At 44.4% G+C, this 23714-nt stretch overlaps 1 protein-coding gene across 1 annotated transcript; it reads left to right on the top strand.

Moving 5' to 3' along the window:
• The first annotated feature begins 4323 nt into the window (after window positions 1–4323).
• Window positions 4324–23145, top strand: LOC110534868 (vacuolar protein sorting-associated protein 11 homolog). Its single transcript, XM_090188511.1, has 12 exons — window positions 4324–4338; window positions 11787–11879; window positions 11984–12119; window positions 12386–12553; window positions 12811–13042; window positions 14136–14337; window positions 15103–15159; window positions 20564–20701; window positions 21492–21653; window positions 21932–22065; window positions 22323–22417; window positions 22970–23145. The coding sequence occupies exons 1-12, from the start codon at window positions 4324–4326 to the stop codon at window positions 23143–23145; spliced, it is 1608 nt and encodes a 535-aa protein (XP_090044637.1).
• The last annotated feature ends 569 nt before the right edge of the window (window positions 23146–23714 follow it).

Raw genomic sequence — 23714 nt, 5'->3', positions numbered from 1 at the left:
AGAAGAAATGTTTGTCGATGTGTGATTGGTCCACGTTCAATTGATGGGGGGTGAAATTCTATAACGACATTTTCTTAAGGTGACCTACTTTATCGGCGACTACTAGTAGTTGTAGTCAAAACACTGTTGTAGTCCATTTAATTGATTCCTGATTGATTGATTGATTGAGCTGACTATCCATGACTTATTGGTACATATGTTTCATTTTAATGAGTTCCTATCTTTATTTTATGCAAGTAAAAAAAAACGATTTCATGGGTGGTATGTCAAAACTAACATGACGAACACCGAACAACTTTATTTTCTGACCTTCACACTTACAGCCTGCCGTCTACATTGATATTCATATTATATCGTGTGTTGATTGAATTTTCATTTTATTTGTATAATTTACATTTATCGCTCTCATTCCTCTCTCTCACATGACTTGTGGGTGGGTATCACATGATTTATTCACTGTGAGGATACAGCGCGAAGAGAATGGCTGCGTTCTTACAGTGGAGACGATTTGTATTTTTTGATAAAGAGACAGTGAAGGACGTTGTAGTTAATGGGAAAAACGTAGTTCTCCCCATCGGCATATTCGCTTGTGACTCGGGCCGGAGCCACATCATTATTGGAGATATTCTTTCAGTGTTTTCCATAATGTGAACAGCCTAGCTAGCTATTGCTCGCTAACTTGATGCACAGACACCCCTCCCTGCGAGCAGTCTGTCTAAGCAAGTGAGCTAATAATGCTTCCTAGCTAGTTCCAAGTAAGGAAATTATGAATAATGATTTAGCTAGTTAAATAGCAACATTTGAGTTGGCTAGTATGCTAGCTGACGTTAGCAAACAGCCAGGACATGAGCCTTTTTTAGTTAACTAGGTAAGAAGTTAGCCTAGGTGCCAATCTGAGAAATTAGCTTGAAGGGAGTGAATCAAAAATATTAGACTGGCTTTCAAAGGCACAATCAACTGAATCAATGGCCCTGTTCAAATAGCCCCTTGAAAAGTACTGATGCACCAAGTCTGGAACCAACAGGACCCTGAATCTTCTACTCCCAAGCCATAAGACTGCTAAATAGTTAATTAAATAGTTTACCATAGCTACCTGGACTGTCTGCTTTGACCCTTTTTGCACAAATTATTTTGACTCTACTAGGGCTGTTCAACTATATTCTTAAGGGGCCAGATTTGAAAAAGGTTATTTACGGGGGGCAGACATTATTCAAATATTATATATACTGTATATATATATATATATATATATAAATAACTTTTCTTTGGTGTGTGCCTTGTTATAATTAAAAATATATATGTTATTTATTTTTTACCCCTTTATCCCCAATTTTGTGGGATCCAATTGGTAGTTACAGTCTTGTCCCATTGCTGCAACTCCCGTACAGACTCGGGAGAGGCGAAGGTCGAGAGCCGTGCGTCCTCCGAAACACAATGCCCACTTAACCCGGAAGCCAGCCACACCAATGTGTCGGAGGAAACACCGTACACCAGGCGACCATGTCAGCGTGCATTGCGCCCGGCCCACCACAGGAGTCACTAGTGCACGATGGGACAAGGGCTGCTGTTCAACCTCATAAAAGACACCCTCACTTACCCTCGCCTTATGCCCTTGTGGAAATCCCCATCACCATCTTGGAGGGTGGTCCAAATTATTAGCCAAGCAAGGGAAGTTTGCAACATAAGCCCCTCAGCCCTCGTTTTTAGTTGAGTTTGTGAGTGTACAATTATGTTCACTCCGGCTCCTGAAACTCCCCAAAATTACATTTGCGATGATTGTACATCCACTAAAAAAAGTCTGCAAAAACTTAAAAACAACATCAATGGAGAAGTCAAAATACAAGAGCAAATAAATTAGAAATTGTGCTCCTAATGCACGACTGCACAAACACGTCTCGTAAAAAGTAAATATGTTTTTGTTTGCTTATCTTTTGGAAATTGTAGATTTGAGAACATTTTCCTTCATCAGAAGTTCCAGCTAAGCAGGCTAATGTTAGTTAGCTAATTCATTTGCTAGTTATCATACAGTAAGCTTATATTAATAATTATATATTTAATATAAGTAGACATGCACTCATAATTGACTGTAGCGCATATAATGCACCCATATGCTACTGGTGGCTGAAAACACAATCATCACAGAAAGAATGAGTGATGAATTTCCGGCCAAGGGTGGTCCTCCCTTGCCCTGAAAGTGTATACTCGTCAGACTTCATGATACGTCATCAGAAGTGTCCACTTAATTTGAGTGCTGAGGGGATGTCTTTTAAGTATTTGGATCGCAACCAAGAACATTCCTGCCGGCCAAACCCTCCCCTAACCCAGACGATGCTGGGCCAATTGTGCACCGCCCCATGGGTCTCCCGGTCGCGGCTGGTCTCGAACCAGGATCTCTAGTGGCACAGACCACTGTGCCACTCGGCAGGCAGGCCAGACATTTTCTACATGGGATTACTCTTCCTAGGACCGGTGTAAAAAACAATGTACAAACAATTATAATTTCATAAAGCATTTATTAAAATGAAATGTTAAAATTCATTTTAAGTGCTTAAGATTAGCCTAATTCAGTGCATCAAATTGTTTAAATAATGTAACACATTTTTACTTTTAACACAGTTGACCTGCATCACATTAAGGCATTTCTACTTTCCTGTCTGTTTTACATACATAGCTTGACAATTTAGTATTTATTCACACATAGGAGACCTTTTATGCAAGGCGTATCTCAGTTGACTATCTTTTGTGGAGAAGTCTCTCTCTTACGGGTCCCTATAACAAACTGCACCACCTCTGTGGGGACTTAATCTCATTGCGATGTTAACTTTCAGTTTATCTAAAAACTCAGGCATCATGGGAGAGATCTGTACTGATGATGACTGAATATAGTTGTGCAGCGTAGGGAAATTGACTGTTTTGTTTGGGCTCAAATCAGAGGAGAAAATAACACTCATTTTGAAAATGTTTTTAAATCACGTCAATAATCGTTTTATCCCTCCCCTCAGTGTGCGAATTGCACTATGACATTCGGCGTGGTCTCTTGCGTTTTATGAGACTGATAATAAATATGTCATTTAAACTGTAAAAATTAATTACCTTTTAATGTGGCATGAAGACAACCAGACATAATATTTTAATCTAGTTGTCAAACAAATTACTTCAAAAAGTAGGCTGTGCATGTTCTTCCACTCCAAAATAAGCCCTGCATCCAAACTGCATGTATACTCTTGCCATTTGATGAATGGAAATGGACATCTGTTACAAAACACCAAACCATGTGCCTAATGACATTCAGCCTGAAAAGTCGGGACACTGAAATGGGGCTGAAAGTGTCCTGGGAAAATGGGATGGTCACCTTAACACTCACGGTCAATTTACTAGACTAGGCCACAGTGTGTATTACCATGAACTTCAAATAGGCCTAGCGGTAGCCAGTCATGTAGTGGTAAAAAATAGGTAGGTAACTCTGAAAAAAGACCTTCAATGCATTTTTATGAAAAAGATGGGTAAAAGGCATTACCTTCCACTAGGCCTACACCACTGCCGGTAGTCAACCCTCTCAGCCGAGGCAATTTTACCCACATGACCACACGCAGAACATGTGGCCTACATTCAATGTAAAACATGTTTTACACCCTAGTTCATGAGTTGTCCATAATTCATGAGTTAATGCTTGGAGTCTTCACAGATCCTGTGAAATAAAACACTACCTTTTTTTCCTTACATTAATTACATTTATGACAGTTTTAGGCTATTTATCATTGTTAACCATTTAACAATTGAATAAGAACATTGAACTTAAACCCAGTACGAATCCTGGATTGTGGAGATCTCTGAAGATGCACTGTAAGTGCAACTATGCCTATGTAACAGTTCATGATGTTTCACTGTGAAAACAGTTCTCTTGGGCACACAAATCCAAAATAATGTAGGCCTATGCCATTACAAAATCGAAAGCTTCTAACCGAATGTTAAGCTCTTCTAACTGAAATAGTCACCTTATAGGCCTATTGTCATTTAATAATAAAGCAAAATAAATGGTTGACTACTTCTGGGCACAGAGAACACCAGTACTGGCGTGCAACTGAAAAGCAAAGCAATGAGCACCCTAAACAGCTGACTGACTAAAGCAAAACGTCTGTCCTTGTCTGTCCTATTAATATTCTGTATTATTTCATGTTTTGTGTGGACCCAATGAAGAGTAGCTGCTGCTTTTGCAACAGCTAATGGGATCCTTAATCAAATACCCAATGGATAAGTGTAATGCGTTAGAATAAAGGCGTATGCTATTTTTATCAAGGATGCAATGGCAAACAAATGGAGAAAATGAGGAAGTACAAAGTAACATCTATATGTAAAGAAGCTTAGCTGAGGCCTAAATTCAGCACTACTGAGTGGACAGTGCCGTCACAGAAATAAATGGTTTAACAAGGGATGTCAAACTCATTCCATGGAGGGCCTAGTGTCTGCAAGTTTTTGATTTTTCCTTTCAATCAAGCCCTGTGTGGAGTTCCTTACTTATTAGTGACCTTAATTCATCAATCAAGTACAAAGGTGCAGCAAAAGCACGCAGCCACTCGGCCCTCTGTGGAATAAGTTTGACACCTGTAGTTTAAACCATGACATAGATGTGGGTGTGTTTGTTTCATTAGGATGCTTTTATTTCCATATTTATCACGGTAAAACATATTTACCACTACATTTTAGACAAATAGGATAATTACTAAATTAGCATTATTTAAAGCTCCCCCCCTCAAGTTGGAATGTTTTGGATTTAGGGGAGCTAACGTCTCATTCAGGGGATCTGAGTCCCCCCTGGCTCCCCCCATAATTCGCACCTTGCCTCCCATGTAGTCCCAAATTATTTAAAATCCATTCAATTGATTGAAGATGTTACTAAATAACAAACATCTGAAACATCTGAACTCCACAGCAAGCTTTTTCGCTAGATATGTTTTGTCTTTCTTGTCGTGGCAATTGCAGAGAAAAGCAACTATCTCCTCCCTAACCTCACATGGCCTGCTCTCTTAAGAGGTTTATTACCTTTGCTTAGCCATTGAACGTCCTAATGTAAAAGTAGGCTAGATCATGATGCTCAGCAGACTACGAAACAAGCGATGTTGCAGGCTAGATGATGATTGGATAAAGTTTATGAAATCCATAACTCCATGGTGTCAACTCACCGCTGAGTTAAGCGCAAAGCACACGGGTGTATCAGGCAGTGTAGTGATCTCATCTTCTTTAAAAGAGCTGATAGGCGGGTAGACATACCCTGTACCCCTTTAAACAACTCGGATTGGCTGTAACTGGGTGATATAGAGGGGATTCGATTAATCTTGCCCGAGCACCCGTTTAGGCGTGTTGCACCGGCTTAAAGTTGATTACATTCGTCGGCTCAAATAAAAAGTGACATAGGTTAGCACGTAGACTATGAGTAGGATTCCGTGTTTTCACATGAGAAAAGTGATTGCTTTTGATAATATGCCTTCCCAATGGAAACTAGTTTGAAAATGTGAACATACATTTTATGAATGCTGGATCATGCTGGCTTGTTGACAACATAACCAAGCGACGCAGAATGCTGTTCAATTTGAGCAGGGCGCTCCTCCCTCACCAACTTCGCCCAGTTACGTGACAGGACAGTTCAACCCGGGCCAGTTTAATAGAAATCTACCATTGATTGACAGCACTTAATGGGTGTGACTACAGGAAAACCGATTATCCCATTGGAGAATATTGAATGAGGGCTCCTTTTGGCACTAAATGATTATTAAATGATACTAAATGATTACTAAATGATTATTATCATGATTATTAGAAAGCAAATTACGGACTCCTCTTTAAATCTGCGTATTCCTTCAAAGCTCAGTTGTCCTGAGTCTGCACAACTCTGCCAGGACCTAGGATCAAGAGAGACGCTCAAGTGTTTTAGTACTATATCTCTTGACACAATGATGAAAATAATCATGGCCTCTAAACCTTCAAGCTGCATACTGGACCCTATTCCAACTAAACTACTGAAAGAGCTGCTTCCTGTGCTTGGCCCTCCTATGTTGAACATAATAAACGGCTCTCTATCCACCGGATGTGTACCAAACTCACTAAAAGTGACAGTAATAAAGCCTCTCTTGAAAAAGCCAAACCTTGACCCAGAAAACATAAAAAACTATCGGCCTATATCGAATCTTCCATTCCTCTCTAAAATTTTAGAAAAGGCTGCTGCGCAGCAACTCACTGCCTTCCTGAAGACAAACAATGTATACGAAATGCTTCAGTCTGGTTTTAGACCCCATCATAGCACTGAGACTGCACTTGTGAAGGTGGTAAATTACCTTTTAATGGCATCAGACCGAGGCTCTGCATCTGTCCTCGTGCTCCTAGACCTTAGTGCTGCTTTTGATACCATCGATCCCCACATTCTTTTGGAGAGATTGGAAACCCAAATTGGTCTACACGGACAAGTTCTGGCCTGGTTTAGATCTTATCTGTCGGAAAGATATCAGTTTGTCTCTGTGAATGGTTTGTCCTCTGACAAATCAACTGTAAATTTCGGTGTTCCTCAAGGTTCCGTTTTAGGACCACTATTGTTTTCACTATATATTTTACCTCTTGGGGATGTCATTCGAAAACATAATGTTAACTTTCACTGCTATGCGGATGACACACAGCTGTACATTTCAATGAAACATGGTGAAGCCCCAAAATTGCCCTCGCTAGAAGCATGTGTTTCAGACATAAGGAAGTGGATGGCTGCAAACTTTTTACTTTTAAACTCGGACAAAACAGAGATGCTTGTTCTAGGTCCCAAGAAACAAAGAGATCTTCTGTTGAATCTGACAATTAATCTTAATGGTTGTACAGTCGTCTCAAATAAAACTGTGAAGGACCTCGGCGTTACTCTGGACCCTGATCTCTCTTTTGAAGAACATATCAAGACCATTTCAAGGACAGCTTTTTTCTATCTACGTAACATTGCAAAAATCAGAAACTTTCTGTCCAAAAATGATGCAGAAAAATTAATCCATGCTTTTGTCACTTCTAGGTTAGACTACTGCAATGCTCTACTTTCCGGCTACCCGGAAAAAGCACTAAATAAACTTCAGTTAGTGCTAAATACGGCTGCTAGAATCCTGACTAGAACCAAAAAATTTGATCATATTACTCCAGTGCTAGCCTCCCTACACTGGCTTCCTGTCAAAGCAAAGGCTGATTTCAAGGTTTTACTGCTAACCTACAAAGCATTACATGGGCTTGCTCCTACCTATCTCTCTGATTTGGTCCTGCCGTACATACCTACACGTACGCTACGGTCACAAGACGCAGGCCTCCTAATTGTCCCTAGAATTTCTAAGCAAACAGCTGGAGGCAGGGCTTTCTCCTATAGAGCTCCAATTTTATGGAACGGTCTGCCTACCCATGTCAGAGACGCAAACTCGGTCTCAACCTTTAAGTCTTTACTGAAGACTCATCTCTTCAGTGGGTCATATGATTGAGTGTAGTCTGGCCCAGGAGTGGGAAGGTGAACGGAAAGGCTCTGGAGCAACGAACCGCCCTTGCTGTCTCTGCCTGGCCGGTTCGCCTCTTTCCACTGGGATTCTCTGCCTCTAACCCTATTACAGGGGCTGAGTCACTGGCTTACTGGGGCTCTCTCATACCGTCCCTGGGAGGGGTGCGTCACCTGAGTGGGTTGAGTCACTGATGTGGTCATCCCCCCCCCCCCCCCCCCCCTTGGGTTGTGCCGTGGCGGAGATCTTTGTGGGCTATACTTGGCCTTGTCTCAGGATGGTAAGTTGGTGGCTGTGCTTTGGCAAAGTGGGTGGGGTTATATCCTTCCTGTTTGGCCCTGTCCGGGGGTGTTATCGGATGGGGCCACAGTGTCTCCTGACCCCTCCTGTCTCAGCCTCCAGTATTTATGCTGCAGTAGTTTATGTGTAGGGGGGCTAGGGTCAGTTTGTTATATCTGGAGTACTTCTCCTGTCCTATTCGGTGTCCTGTGTGAATTTAAGTGTGCTCTCTCTAATTCTCTCTTTCCCTCTTTCTTTCTCCCTCTCGGAGGACCTGAGCCCTAGGACCATGCCTCAGGACTACCTGACATGATGACTCCTTGCTGTCCCCAGTCCACCTGGCCGTGCTGCTGCTCCAGTTTCAACTGTTCTGCCTTATTATTATTGGACCATGCTGGTCATTTATGAACATTTGAACATCTTGGCCATGTTCTGTTATAATCTCCACCCAGCACAGCCAGAAGAGGACTGGCCACCCCACATGGCCTGGTTCCTTTTGGCCTTTCTAGGGAGCTTTTCCTTGCCACCGTGCTTCTACACCTGCATTGCTTGCTATTTGGGGTTTTTAGGCTGGGTTTCTGTACAGCACTGAGATATCAGCTGATGCATGAAGGGCTATATAAATAAATTTGATTTGACTAAACGTCAGATAAAAAAATAAGTGGAAATTATATATAATGTTTTTTTTACTGGCTTATACACAATATCCCATAATGTCAAAGTGGAATTATGTTTTTAGAAATTGTTACAAATTAATAAAGAATTACAATCTGGAATGTCTTGAGTCAATAAGTACTCAACCCTTTGTTATGGCAAGCCAAAATAAGTTCAGGAGTAAACATTTGCTTTGCAAGTCACATAATAAGTTGCATGGACTCACTCTTTGTGCAATAATAGATACAATTATCAAAGGTCCCTCAGTTGAGCAGTGACTTTCAAACACAGATTCAACCACAGAGACCAGGGAGGTTTTCCAATGCCTCGCAAAGAAGGGCACCTATTGGTAGATGGGTAAAACAAAAAAATATCAGTTTGAGCATGGTGAAGTTATTAACTATACTTTGGATGCTGTATCAATACAACCAGTCACTACAAAGATCCACGTTTCCTTCCTAACTCAGTTGCCGGAGAGGAAGAAAACCCCTCCGGGATTTCACCATGAAGCCAATGGTGACTTTAAAACATGTACAGTTTAATAGCTGTAATGAATTCACCTTTCAGCAAGACAATAACTTAGAACACAAGGGCAAATCTACACTGGAGTTGCTTTCCAAAAAGACAGTGAATGTTCCTGAGGGGCCGAGTAACAGTTTTTACTAAATCTGCTTGAAAATGTTTATTTATTTTATTTTATTTATTTCACCTTTATTTAACCAGGTAGGCAAGTTGAGAATAAGTTCTCATTTACAATTGCGACCTGGCCAAGATAAGGCAAAGCAGTTCGACACATACAACGACACAGAGTTACACATGGAGTAAAACAAACATACAGTCAATAATAGAACAAAATCTATGGCAGGACTTTAAAATGGTTGTCTAGTAATGACTAACAACCAATTTGACAAAGCTTGAAGACTTTTGAAAAGAATAATGTACAAATATTGTACAATCCAGATGTGCAAAGCTCTTAGAGACTTACCCAGAAAGACGCACAGCTGTAATTGTGTGAATACTTCTGTAAATGGGATATTTCTGTATTTCGTTATCAATACATTTGCAAACATTATCAAAGCATATTTTCACTTTGTCATTATGGGGTATTGTGTGTAGGTAGACCGTTGAGAAAAAAACATATATTTAGTCAATTTTGAATTCAGCCTGTAACAACAAAATGTGGAATAATACTTTCTGAAGGCACTGTATACAGTTGAAGTCAGAAGTTTACATACACCACAGCCAAATACATTTAAATACACAGTCTTCACAATTCTTCACAATTCCTAACATTTAATCCTAGTAAAAATTCCCTTTCTTAGGTCAGTTAGGATCACCACTTTATTTAAAAAATGTGAAATGTCAGAATAGTAGTAGAGAGAAGGATTTATTTCAGCTTTTCTTTCTTCCCTCACATACCCAGTGGGTCAGAAGTTTACATACACTCACAATTAGTATTTGGTAGCATTGCCTTTAAATTGGTTAACTTGGGTCAAATGTTTCGGATAGTCTTCCACAAGCTTCCCACAAAAAGTTGGGTGAATTTTGTCCCATTCCTCCTGACAGAGCTGGTGTAACGGAGTCAGGTTTGTATGCCTCCTTGCTAGCACACATTTTTTCAGTTCTGTCCACACATTTCTATAGGATTGAGGTCAGGGCTTTGTGATGGCCACTCCAATACTTGACTTTGTTGTCCTTAAGCCATTAAGCCATTTTGCCACAACTTTGGAAGTATGCTCGGGGTCATTGTCCAATTGGGCGACCCATTTGCGACCAAGCTTTAACTTCCTGACTGATGTCTTGAGTTGTTGCTTCAATATATCCACATCATTTTCCTACTTCATGATGCCATCTATTATGTGAATTGCACCAGTCCCTTCAGCAAAGCACCCCCACAACATGATGCTGCCACCCCCGGTTGGGATGGTGTTCTTCGGCTTGCAAGCCTCCCCCTTTTTTCCTCCAAGCATAACTATGGTCATTATGGCCGAACAGTTCTATTTTTGTTTCATCAGAACAGAGGACATTTCTCCAAAAAGTACGATTTTTGTCCCCATGTTGGAGCATTGGCTTCTTCCTTGCTGAGCGGCCTTTCAAGTTATGTCGGTATAGGACTCGTTTTACGGTGGATATAGATACTTTTGTACCTGTTTCCTCCAGCATCTTCAGAAGGTCCTTTGCTGTTGTTCTGGGATTGATTTGCACTTTTCGCACTAAAGTACGTTCATCTCTAGGAGACAGAACCCATCTCCTTTCTGAGTGGTATGACTTCTGCGTTGTCCCATGGTGTTTATACTTGCGTACTATTGTTTGTACAGATGAACGTGGTACCTTCAGGCGTTTGGAAATTGCTCCCAAGGATGAACCAGACTTGTGGAGGTCTACAATTTTTTTCTGAGGTCGTGGCTGATTTCTTTCGATTTTTCCATGATGTCAATCAAAGAGGCACTGAGTTTGAAGTTAGGCCTTGAAATACATCCACACATACACCTCCAATTGACTCAAATGATGTCAATTAGCATATCAGAAGCAGAAGCTTCTAAAGCCATGACATAATTTCCTGGAATTTTCCAAGCTGTTTAAAGGCACAGTCAATGTAATGTATGTAAACTTCTGACCCACTGGAATTGTGATAGTGAATTATAAGTGAAATAATCTGTCTGTAAACAATTGTTGGAAAAATTACTTGTGTCATGCACAAAGTAGATGTCCTAACCTCTTGCCAAAACTATAGTTTGTTAACAAGAAATGTGTGGAGTGGTTGAAAAACTAGTTTTAATGACTCCAACCTAAGTGTATGTAAACATCCGACTTTAACTGTATGTACATAGCTACCTCCATTAACTCGGGCCCCCGCTTATATAGCCAATTTATCGTTACTCATTGTGTATTTATTCCGTGTGTTATTATTTTTCAATTATTTATATATATTTTTTCCTCTGCATTGTTGGGAAGGGCCTGTAAGTAAGCATTTCACTATTGGTCTACACCTGTTGTTTACAAAGTATGTGACAAATAACATTTTATTTGATGTACAGTAATGCCGTGGAAGGCTTGCTTACACCAGTCCAGTCATGTCACAATATATTATGTGCCAGCCATAAGACTAAGAAGAGTACGTATTTACATTGCTTGAACATTATTCTTCTTAGTCCTATGGCTAATGATATACATTTTGAGAGTATTTGAACAGGGTATTGGCTTTGTAATTGTCTCCTCTATCCCTAACTCCATGCAAATGGCCATTTGTCTCTCCTGATCTATATTGATGCTTCCTTGACCCAGAATAAATTACATATGGATGGTTAGATATGGTTTTTGACACGCTCACTACAGTTGTCCTCCTTTCAGGATTACAAGCTGCGAGTGACCCACCTGTACCCGCTCAAGCAGCACAGCATTTTGGTCTCGGTTGGGCAGGACGAGCAAGGAGTTAACCCCCTTGTAAGAACATTGGTAGGATGTATTTAATACAGACTATCAAAAAAAGAGTGTGTTAGTTTTCTTGGTTATTTGTGAACTGTTATTAAAACCTAGCTGTTTCCCAGGCGAAGGTATGGAATCTAGACAAGCGAGACAGCGGGAATCCTCTGTGTACCAGAATATTCCCAGCTATTCCTGGGAACAAGCCACCAGAGGTGTCCTGCCTCACTGTACACGAGAACCTCAACTTTATGGCCATTGGTAAGCGGGGGCGGCAGGGTAGCCTAGTGGTTAGAGCATTGGACTGGTAACCGGAAGGTTAGCTCTGAACCCCCGAGCTGACAAGGTACAAATCTGTCGTTCTGCCCCTTAACAGGCAGTTAAGCCACTGTTCCTAGGCTGTCATTGAAAATAAGAATTTGTTCTTAACTGACTTGCCTAGTAAAATAAAAAACATTGGCTATAGTTTGGGTTTGACATTTGTTTTTGCTCCCTGTCATAAATCTATGATCCCCATGTCCTTGCAGGCTTCACAGATGGCAATATGGTGTTAACAAAGGGTGACATCACTCGGGTCAGGCACAGTAAAACCCTGACACTGCATGAGGGCGCCTATTCAATCACAGGCCTCGCTTTCCGTCAGCAGGGCAAGGTCACTCATCTATTTGTTGACACTCTGGAAAAAGTCCATGTAGGTAATTAGAGTCTTCCAATGCCACTCTAAGTGAAGTCCTTACAATCGCTTTTGAGATCAATTTCAATTCAGGATATTAATGTAAATTACAATAAAAGGTGCCACATATTTTTAGTAATGATTTGAATTGATAGATTGGAAATGGCATTGACCCCAAGCCTGCCACCATACTACTATTCCCTTGGAGCATACGCACTAACTTACTTCTGTTTCATTTGGTGTTGTCTTCCCCCCATGACTCGTGTTACACTTTGACAGTGAAAGAGTACCCTAAACTGGAGCTGGACACTCACGGTTGTGCGCTGCATTGCTCCGCGCTCACAGACCCCTACCAGGACTCCCAGTTCATCGTCGCGGGGGACGAGTGTGTGTACCTTTACCAGCCCGACGAACGGGGTTCCTGTTTCGCATTCGATGGGCACAAGCTGTTGGCCTACTGGCACCGGGGATACCTCCTGCTGCTCACCATGAACATCAAGTCTCCCAACAAGTAAGAACAACTCCCTCAGATGATGGCACAGCAACCATTTCTATTGAGCGGGTCCCCTAAGGTTCAAATCAAATCAAAAGTATTTATATAGCCCTTCGTACATCAGCTGATGTCTCAAAGTGCTGTACAGAAACCCAGCCTAAAACCCCAAACAGCAAGAAATGCAGGTGTAGAAGCACGGTGGCTAGGAAAAACACTGTGGCCAAAACCTAGGAAGAAACCTAGAGAGGAACCAGGCCATGTGGGGTGGCCAGTCCTCTTCTGGCTGTGCCGGGTGGAGATTATAACAGAACATGGCCAAGATGTTCAAATGTTCATAAATGACCAGCATGGTCAAATAATAATCACAGGCAGAACAGTTGAAACTGGAGCAGCAGCACGGCCAGGTGGACTGGGGACAGCAAGGAGCCTAGGCATGGTCCTAGGGCTCAGGTCCTCTGAGAGAGAGAAAGAAAGAGAGAAAGAGAGAATTAGAGAGAGCACACTTAAATTCACACAGGACACCGAATAGGACAGGAGAAGTACTCCAGATATAACAAACTGACCCTAGCCCCCCGACACATAAACTACTGCAGCATAAATACTGGAGGCTGAGACAGGAGGGGTCAGGAGACACTGTGGCCCCATCCGATAACACCCCCGGACAGGGCCAAACAGGAAGGATATAACCCCACCCACTTTGCCAAAGCACAGCCCCCACACCACTAGAAGGATATCTTCAACCACCAACTTACCATCCTGAGACAAGGCTGAGTATAGCCCACAAAGATCTCCGGCACGGCACAACCCAAAGGGGGGGCGCCAACCCAGACAGGAAGATCACATCAGTGACTCAACCCACTCAAGTGACGCACCCCTCCTAGGGACGGTATGAAAGAGCCCTAGTAAGCCAGTGACTCAGTTCAAGGCCAGGGTCAGTCTTTATTTATTGCAACAATGAAACACAATAATTCATTTTATTCTAAATCAATTTATATGGATGTGGACAAACGCAGAAGGTTGTATTTTCAACCAAACCATATATGCATATTTGCAGGTGATATAACTATATTAACTCTTATGACAATGTATTGAATGTAACTTCTGTACTCAGGTCTGAATTTGGGAGCAGAGTTATGTCTCCGTCGGAGAAGCAAACCTTGACCATCTACGACCTGAACAACAAGATCATCGCCTACAGTGCTTCCTTTGACAAAATCATCGAAGTTCTGGTCGAATGGGGCTCCTTCTACATCCTGACTCGGGACAAAAATATGTTTGTGCTGCAGGAGAAAGACACTCAGACCAAGCTAGAGGTGAGGCCAAAGTGCACTGACTGACGTCATGCTTTCTTTTCGCCTCAAACGTATTATGTTAAACTCTGTATCGGATTGAACTGGAAACTGGAGGGCAACAGGTTTTAGATCCCAGGTATCGTTTACTGCCGTTGTGCCATTGAGTAAGGCACTTAACTCTTCAATCTGTCTTTAGATGCTATTCAAGAAGAATCTGTTTGTGATGGCCATAAACTTAGCTAAGAGTCAGCACTTAGACAGGGACGGGCTGTGTGAGATCTTCAGGTAGTACGGTGACCACCTCTACGTGAAGGGGGACCTTGATGGCGCCATCCAACAGTACATCCGGTAATGCTCACCCAGGGGGCGATGTATCTAACTTCAACTTCATAATACATAGTTAATAATGATAAATAAGATTTATATGCAGGAGTTAAGTCGCTTCAAGCTCATGTCATAGATGCTGATATAGTTAATATTAAACCTGGGATTTTACAGAAAAGTAATCCCATAGAGTTGGGATTGTATAACATCAATAAGGAAATGTATATTGTACATAAACACAGCAAAAAATAAACTGTCTTTACTAAAAATCCAAATAATTTCACAGATCTTCATTGTAAAGGGTTTAAACACTGTGTGTGAAGGTTTTCGTTCCGGGCCTTCAGATAATCATGGTCCAGACTAAAGTCTGGGATTAGTTGAGTAGTTGAAGCAGGTGTGTTAGTGATGGCTTGGAACAAAAGCATACACACCCAATTTAATTTCCCCTTCGACCCCCTTCAGAGCAGCAAGAGCGAGGTCCAGTTCGACGTAGAGATTGCCATCAAGGTGCTGCGCCAGGCAAGCTACCACAGTCACACAGTCTTCCTGTCATGTACTGTCATGTTGTGTCTTGTCTCTGTCCTTTCCCTTCACCCTGTCTCCCTCTGCTGGTCGTTGTTAGGTTACCTTTTCTCCCCCTCTTTCCCCCAGCTGTGCCTTGTCTCCTCCTAACCACCTCGTCACCCCTTTTCCCACCTGTTCCCTTTTTCCCTCTGATTAGGTCCCTATATCTCTCTCTGTTTCTGCTCCTGTCCTTGTCGGATTCTTGTTTGTTGTGTTTCATGCCTGAACCAGACTGTCGTCATGTTTGCTGTAACCTTGTCTTGTCCTGTCGGAATCTGCCGGTCCGTCTGAGCCTACCTATGTTTGGTAATTAAAGAAGCTCTGTTTAAGTTAATTCGCTTTTGGGTCCTCATTCACGCACCGTAACAGAAGAATCCGACCTCACAGAACAGGTTCACCATCTCCGCCTCGATCCACCGGCCACTTCCAGGGCTTTCGAATCTCCGGAGCCCAGAATCAATAACCCGCCGTGTTACTCTGGGGAGCCCACTGAATGCCGCTCGTTCCTCACCCAGTGTGATATTGTGTTTTCTCTCCAGCCCTACACTTTCTCCAGGAGCACTGCTCGTGTCGCCTACGTCATATCTCTCCTTATTGGACGGGCTCGTGAGTGGGGCACGGCAATCTGGGAGGCAAGGGCTGAGTGTACTAACCAGTATCAGGACTTTAAGGAGGAGATGATACGGGTTTTTGATCGATCTGTTTTTGGGGAGGAGGCTTCCAGGGCCCTGTCTTCCCTATGTCAAGGTAATCGATCCATAACAGACTACTCTATTGAGTTTCGCACTCTTGCTGCCTCCAGTGGCTGGAACGAGCCGGCTTTGCTCGCTCGTTTTCTGGAGGGTCTCCGCGCAGAGGTAAAGGATGAGATTCTCTCCCGGGAGGTTCCTTCCAGCGTGGATTCCTTGATTGAACTCGCTATTCGCATTGAGCGACGGGTTGATCTTCGTCACCGAGCTCGTGGAAAGGAGCTCGCGTTCTCCGTTGCCCCCCTCTCCGCATCACTACCATCTTCCTCTGCCGGCTCGGGTGCTGAGCCCATGCAGCTGGGAGGTATCCGCATCTCGACTAAGGAGAGGGAACGGAGAATCACCAACCGCCTCTGTCTCTATTGCGGTTCCGCTGGTCATTTTGTCACTTCATGTCCAGTAAAAGGCCAGAGCTCATCAGTAAGCGGAGGGCTACTAGTGAGCGCTACTACTCCTGTCTCTCCTTCAAGATCCTGCACTACCTTGTCGGTCCATCTACGCTGGACCGGTTCGTCAGCTTCCTGCAGTGCCTTAATAGACTCTGGGGCGGAGGGCTGTTTTATGGACGAGACCTGGGCTCGGGAACATGACATTCCTCTCAGACAGTTAAAGGAGCCCACGGCCTTGTTCGCCCTGGATGGTAGTCCTCTCCCCAGGATTCAGCGTGAGACGCTACCTTTAACCCTCACTGTTTCTGGTAATCATAGTGAAACCATTTCTTTTTTAATTTTTCGTTCACCTTTTACACCTGTTGTTTTGGGCCATCCCTGGCTAGTTTGTCATAATCCTTCCATTAATTGGTCTAGTAATTCTATCCTCTCCTGGAACGTCTCTTGTCATGTGAAATGTTTAATGTCTGCTATCCCTCCTGTTTCCTCTGTCTCTTCTTCACAGGAGGAGCCTGGTGATTTGACAGGGGTGCCGGAGGAATATCACGATCTGCGCACGGTGTTCAGTCGGTCCAGGGCCACCTCTCTTCCTCCACACCGGTCGTATGATTGTAGTATTGATCTCCTTCCGGGAACCACCCCCCCCCGGGGTAGACTATACTCTCTGTCGGCTCCCGAACGTAAGGCTCTCGAAGATTATTTGTCTGTAGCTCTTGACGCCGGTACCATAGTCCCCTCCTCCTCTCCCGCCGGAGCGGGGTTTTTTTTTGTCAAGAAGAAGGACGGGTCTCTGCGCCCCTGCATAGATTATCGAGGGCTGAATGACATAACAGTGAAGAATCGTTATCCGCTTCCTCTTATGTCTTCAGCCTTCGAGATCCTGCAGGGAGCCAGGTTTTTCACTAAGTTGGACCTTCGTAACGCTTACCATCTCGTGCGCATCAGGGAGGGGGACGAGTGGAAGACGGCGTTTAACACTCCGTTAGGGCACTTTGAATACCGGGTTCTTCCTTTCGGCCTCGCTAACGCTCCAGCTGTCTTTCAGGCATTAGTCAATGATGTCCTGAGAGACATGCTGAACATCTTTGTTTTCGTTTACCTTGACGATATCCTGATTTTTTCACCGTCACTCCAGATTCATGTTCAGCACGTTCGACGTGTCCTCCAGCGCCTTTTAGAGAATTGTCTTTTTGTGAAGGCTGAGAAGTGCACTTTTCATGCCTCCTCCGTCACATTTCTCGGTTCTGTTATTTCCGCTGAAGGCATTAAGATGGATCCCGCTAAGGTCCAAGCTGTCATTGATTGGCCCGTCCCTAAGTCACGCGTCGAGCTGCAGCGCTTTCTCGGCTTCGCGAACTTCTATCGTCGTTTCATCCGTAATTTCGGTCAGGTGGCAGCTCCTCTCACAGCCCTTACTTCTGTCAAGACGTGCTTTAAGTGGTCCGTTTCCGCCCAGGGAGCTTTTGATCTCCTCAAGAATCGTTTTACATCCGCTCCTATCCTTGTTACACCTGACGTCTCTAGACAGTTCGTTGTCGAGGTTGACGCGTCAGAGGTGGGCGTGGGAGCCATTCTTTCTCAGCGCTCCCTCTCTGACGACAAGGTCCACCCATGCGCGTATTTTTCTCATCGCCTGTCGCCGTCGGAACGTAACTATGATGTGGGTAACCGCGAACTGCTCGCCATCCGGTTAGCCCTAGGCGAATGGCGACAGTGGTTGGAGGGGGCGACCGTTCCTTTTGTCGTTTGGACTGACCATAGGAACCTTGAGTACATCCGTTCTGCCAAACGACTTAATGCGCGTCAGGCGCGTTGGGCGCTGTTTTTCGCTCGTTTCGAGTTCGTGATTTCTTATCGTCCGGGCTCTAAGAACACCAAGCCTGATGCTTTGTCTCGTCTCTTCAGTTCTTCAGTAGCCTCCACTGATCCCGAGGGGATTCTCCCTGAGGGGCGTGTTGTCGGGTTGACTGTCTGGGGAATTGAGAGGCAGGTAAAGCAAGCGCTCACTCACACTCCGTCGCCGCGCGCTTGTCCTAGGAACCTTCTTTTCGTTCCCGTTCCTACTCGTCTGGCCGTTCTTCAGTGGGCTCACTCTGCCAAGTTAGCCGGCCACCCTGGCGTTCGGGGTACGCTTGCTTCCATTCGCCAGCGTTTTTGGTGGCCCACCCGGGAGCATGACACGCGTCGTTTCGTGGCTGCTTGTTCGGTCTGCGCGCAGACTAAGTCCGGTAACTCTCCTCCTGCCGGCCGTCTCAGGCCGCTTCCTATTCCCTCTCGACCGTGGTCTCACATCGCCTTAGATTTTGTCACCGGACTGCCTTCGTCAGCGGGGAAGACTGTTATTCTTACGGTTGTCGATAGGTTCTCTAAGGCGGCTCATTTCATTCCCCTTGCTAAGCTTCCTTCTGCTAAAGAGACGGCACAAATCATCATCGAGAATGTTTTCAGAATTCATGGCCTTCCGTCAGACGTCGTTTCGGACAGAGGTCCGCAATTCACGTCTCAATTTTGGAGGGAGTTTTGCCGTTTGATTGGGGCTTCCGTCAGTCTCTCTTCCGGCTTTCACCCCCAGTCTAACGGTCAAGCAGAACGGGCCAATCAGACTATTGGTCGCATCTTACGCAGTCTTTCTTTTCGCAACCCTGCGTCTTGGTCAGAACAGCTCCCCTGGGCAGAATACGCCCACAACTCGCTTCCTTCGTCTGCGACCGGGCTATCTCCTTTTCAGAGTAGCCTCGGGTACCAGCCTCCGCTGTTCTCATCTCAGTTCGCCGAGTCCAGCGTCCCCTCCGCTCAGGCTTTTGTCCAACGTTGCGAGCGCACCTGGAAGAGGGTCAGGTCTGCACTTTGCCGTTATAGGACGCAGACTGTGAGGGCTGCTAATAAGCGTAGAACTAAGAGTCCTAGATATTGTCGCGGTCAGAGAGTTAGGCTCTCCACTCAGAACCTTCCCCTTAAGACGGCTTCTCGCAAGTTGACCCCGCGGTTCATTGGTCCGTTCCGTATTTCTCGGGTCATTAATCCTGTCGCAGTTCGACTTCTTCTTCCGCGATACCTTTGTCGCGTCCACCCGGTCTTCCATGTCTCCTGCATCAAGCCCGTCCTTCGCGCCCCCGCTCGTCTTCCCCCCCCCCCCCCCATCCTTGTCGAGGGCGCACCCATCTACAGGGTCCGTAGAATTTTGGACATGCGTCCTCGGGGCCGTGGTCACCAGTACCTCGTAGATTGGGAGGGGTACGGTCCTGAGGAGAGGAGTTGGGTTCCCTCTCGGGACGTGCTGGACCGTGCGCTGATCGAGGATTTCCTCCGTTGCCGCCAGGTTTCCTCCTCGAGTGCGCCAGGAGGCGCTCGGTGAGTGGGGGGGTACTGTCATGTACTGTCATGTTGTGTCTTGTCTCTGTCCTTTCCCTTCACCCTGTCTCCCTCTGCTGGTCGTTGTTAGGTTACCTTTTCTCCCCCTCTTTCCCCCAGCTGTGCCTTGTCTCCTCCTAACCACCTCGTCACCCCTTTTCCCACCTGTTCCCTTTTTCCCTCTGATTAGGTCCCTATATCTCTCTCTGTTTCTGCTCCTGTCCTTGTCGGATTCTTGTTTGTTGTGTTTCATGCCTGAACCAGACTGTCGTCATGTTTGCTGTAACCTTGTCTTGTCCTGTCGGAATCTGCCGGTCCGTCTGAGCCTACCTATGTTTGGTAATTAAAGAAGCTCTGTTTAAGTTAATTCGCTTTTGGGTCCTCATTCACGCACCGTAACACTTCCTGGCCGAGAGGCACCAGGACCACGAGTGGTACCTGAAGATCCAGCTGGAGGACCTGAAGGTAATAGAGATTAGAAAATAGTAGAGGATGTAGTACTGTTAAGATCAGCCTTCTGGGTTAGATATATAGACATCAGGTCCCCCCTAGCTCACATGGCCTATCTGACAGATCTCTTAAGCTTGTCCCTGATAAAATACGCTAGGTGAGCTTTCAGACCGCTTTGAGACCGTCTCAGGCTGTTGGACAATGTTGAAATGAGCAGCAAAGGGGGCGGCAGGTAGCCTAGTGGTTAGAGCATTGGACTATTAACCGAAAGGTTGTAAGATCGAATCCCTGAGGACAAGGTAAAAATCTGTCGTTCTGTCCCTGAACAAGGCAGTTAACCCACTAGGCCATCATTGAAATAAGAATTTGTTCTTAAAACTGACTTGCCTAGTTATATTAAGGTAATTTGATGGTATATAGCGCTACGGCAAGACCCTGATCCACCACGTCCCCGACGGCACCACGCTGCACCCCAAGGGCCTGTGTACTGACTACCAGCCCAGCTGGGACACCACGGACAGAGACAGCCTGGACAGAGGCTCGGTGGCAGCCAACAAGGTCAGCCAGTTAGCCGTTAGCTGTTAACAGCTACATCCCCCGGGCAGCCGATTAGTCTTTGAGATCCTTTCCCTAATTAAAATGGCTTTATCAATTTAGTCTAAGACAAGTAATACAGCTTATATTGATAAGGATGGTACTATGGTTATGGTTATGGTAAAATGCATATTTCATGGTAATAGTAATAACACTACTCATTGTAGTGGTCAGAACCTGGTGATACCAGGATGCAGGATGGGACATAAACCTAACAACTTCAATGATTAATTTCTCTGAACAGGGGAAATATACCATCACCAAATTCACTGAGAATACATTACAGAGGATGAAGACACAATACTCCGAGCCGCAGCTCTATACTGCTTGTCTACCACAAAGAACTGATATTCTATACTCGTTGCTGGTGTGGGGGGGTCCGTGGGTGGCTTATGACAATTTATTTAGATTCCTTACTCATTGTTAGGAAACAGTTTGGTCCAAATCGGATGTTAGATGCTATATTTATTGAATATGATATGAACCACACGCATTTCGTTACACTCGCAATAACATCTGCTAACCATGTGTATGTGACCAATAAAATTGGATTTGAATCTTTTAAATTAAAATGGCCAATTTGGGTGCAATCAATTAGCTGAATTCTTTTGATCTAATTATATTTCAACAAAATAATGTTGCAGAAATGCTAATCTGATAAATTTCTAACTACATAAATTATTTCAAAACAATCTGAGATGGTGGGTGTCATGGCTTGCTGAAATGACATGGAACTTGTACCTTTATCTCCCAGGCCAATTCAGAGGAGTTCATCCCTGTGTTTGCTAATAACCCGCAGGAGCTAAGGGCCTTCCTGGAGCACATCATCGAGGTGGAGCCCTTCTTCTCTCAGGGGGTGTACGACACGCTGCTAGTGCTACGGCTGCAGGACTGGGCACATGAACAAGACCCTGAGGTGATGGAAACACACACACATGTACTGTAAACCGCCATGTGTTCACGCAAACAACCTAAACTTGTATAGATATACAAAATGTGCAAAATGTTACAAATGAAATATTAGATGATGTATCTGCAGCCTAAATGACTTTGAATTAAGATTTCAGAATAAACACATTTCCTCAACTTGTAGTGTCACCAGTTCATGTTAAACTATTTATGTGTTTTGTCTTGAGTATCAAACGTTTTATTTTGATCCGGTCTGTCTGACTGTCTTTCTATTTTCGCTGGCAGAGGAAGAAGGTCCTGCAGGGGGCAGCACTGTCCTTGCTGAGGAGCAACAACACCGTATTTGACAAGGCCCTCGTCCTGTGCCAGATGCACAACTTCAAAGAAGGGGTCCTGTACCTCTATGAGAAGGGAAAGCTGTGAGTCTTCCTGTCTCTAAACCTTTGCAGTCAGAAACACTTCAAATTCCAATATTTGTGTGTGCATTCGTTGACTCCACCTCGTGGATTTAAAACCATGGGATTGGTGTAGCCGGATTGTCTACCATTTAACACCCAGATCCAATGCATTAAAATCTGTGATGGAGAGTGAACAAGTGCAGACTATGGGGACTTCATTGGTATGTACTGATATAATTATCAATGATGTCATTTGAATGATGTCATTCTCTCTCTAGGTACCAGCAGATCATTCACTACCACATGCAGAATGAGGAGTACGGCAAAGTGGTGGAGCCCTGCTCCCAGCACTACGTGACCAGGAAGTGTGCCTGTGGGAGCAGGCGCTGGGCTACTTTGCCCACAAAGAGGAGAACTGCAAGGCCTACATCAGCCAAGTCCTGCAGTACATCGACCAGAACAATCTGATGCCTCCCTTATTGGGTAAACTGGTGGCCATTTTTCTCCTTCTCTGTAGATGAAGACTCTGGGGCTTTCTGTAGAGATTTCCCTAGTAGTCACTGTCTGAATTCTTTCAGACCTCACCAACTTAAAAGAAACTCAAGTGTTCTTTGCAGTTTTCTGCCTCCACGTCCTTCCTGTTATTGAATGTCTCACTAGCTAGAGTGTTTCTGTTCTGTTTTGACCGCGTGGCTAACCTCAAATCAATATATGAAAAACGAGTACTGATTTATTTCTGTCATATGCGTACATTCATGATAAACGTGCCAGTTGCTGGGTTATGTAATCTATAGGGCTTTATAAGTTAATAGGAAAAGTAATCGGAGCATTATAACAGAGTTTGAGAATTTTATTGGGCACTGTTGCTAAGTTTTGTGTGTATGTATGTGCTTGTGTGCTTGTCTATGCACATGTTGGTCCACAGTGGTGCAGACGCTGGCACACAACTCCACGGCCACGCTGTCGGTCATCAAGGGCTACCTCATCAACAAGCTGCAGAGGGAGACACAGCAGATCGAGGATGACGAGCGCAAGATCCGCCAGTACCGTGATGAGACGGCCCACCTCCGCACCGAGATCCAGGAGCTCAGAAGCAGGTGAGGGAGAGGAAAATCCTAGCCAAAGTCCAGTCCAAAAACAAACCCTATCCCCTAGAGCTGGGTCATGTTCACAACTGGAGTTTCCTCCATAGTCCATCCAGTTTTTTGACATCTATGTGGAGTGAAGGCTAAGGGCAGTTTTAGTCCTCCGCACTAAGATACACAAGCACATTCTAAATTTGTTTGATGGCTGAACTTCGAAGCAAATTTAACTACATTCTGAATGTGTTTTTAGTACTGTATTTTTAAAGCTTGAATTAACCTCCCAAATACCATTTATTGAAACCATACTGATTTCGAAGTATTTTTTTGTTTCTCTCACCACCTCTTTTCTCACAAGTGCAAGAAGTGCCAGAAGACCAAATGCAGCATGTGTAACAGCCCCCTCGAGCTGTCCTCTGTTCACTTCCTGTGCAGTCATTCTTTCCACCAGCACTGCTTTGAAAGCAATGCAGAGAGCGAGGTAGAGTGTTCCACTTGTACACCGGAAAACCGCAAGGTCATGGAAATGCTGCATGCCCAGGACCAGAAGCGAGACCTACACGACCACTTCACCAGACAGGTGGAACA

Source organism: Oncorhynchus mykiss, chromosome 10 (assembly GCF_057628025.1).
Source record: "Oncorhynchus mykiss isolate SJ-2025 chromosome 10, ASM5762802v1, whole genome shotgun sequence".
NCBI lineage: Eukaryota > Metazoa > Chordata > Actinopteri > Salmoniformes > Salmonidae > Oncorhynchus > Oncorhynchus mykiss.
This window is presented reverse-complemented; position numbering and strand designations above follow the sequence as displayed.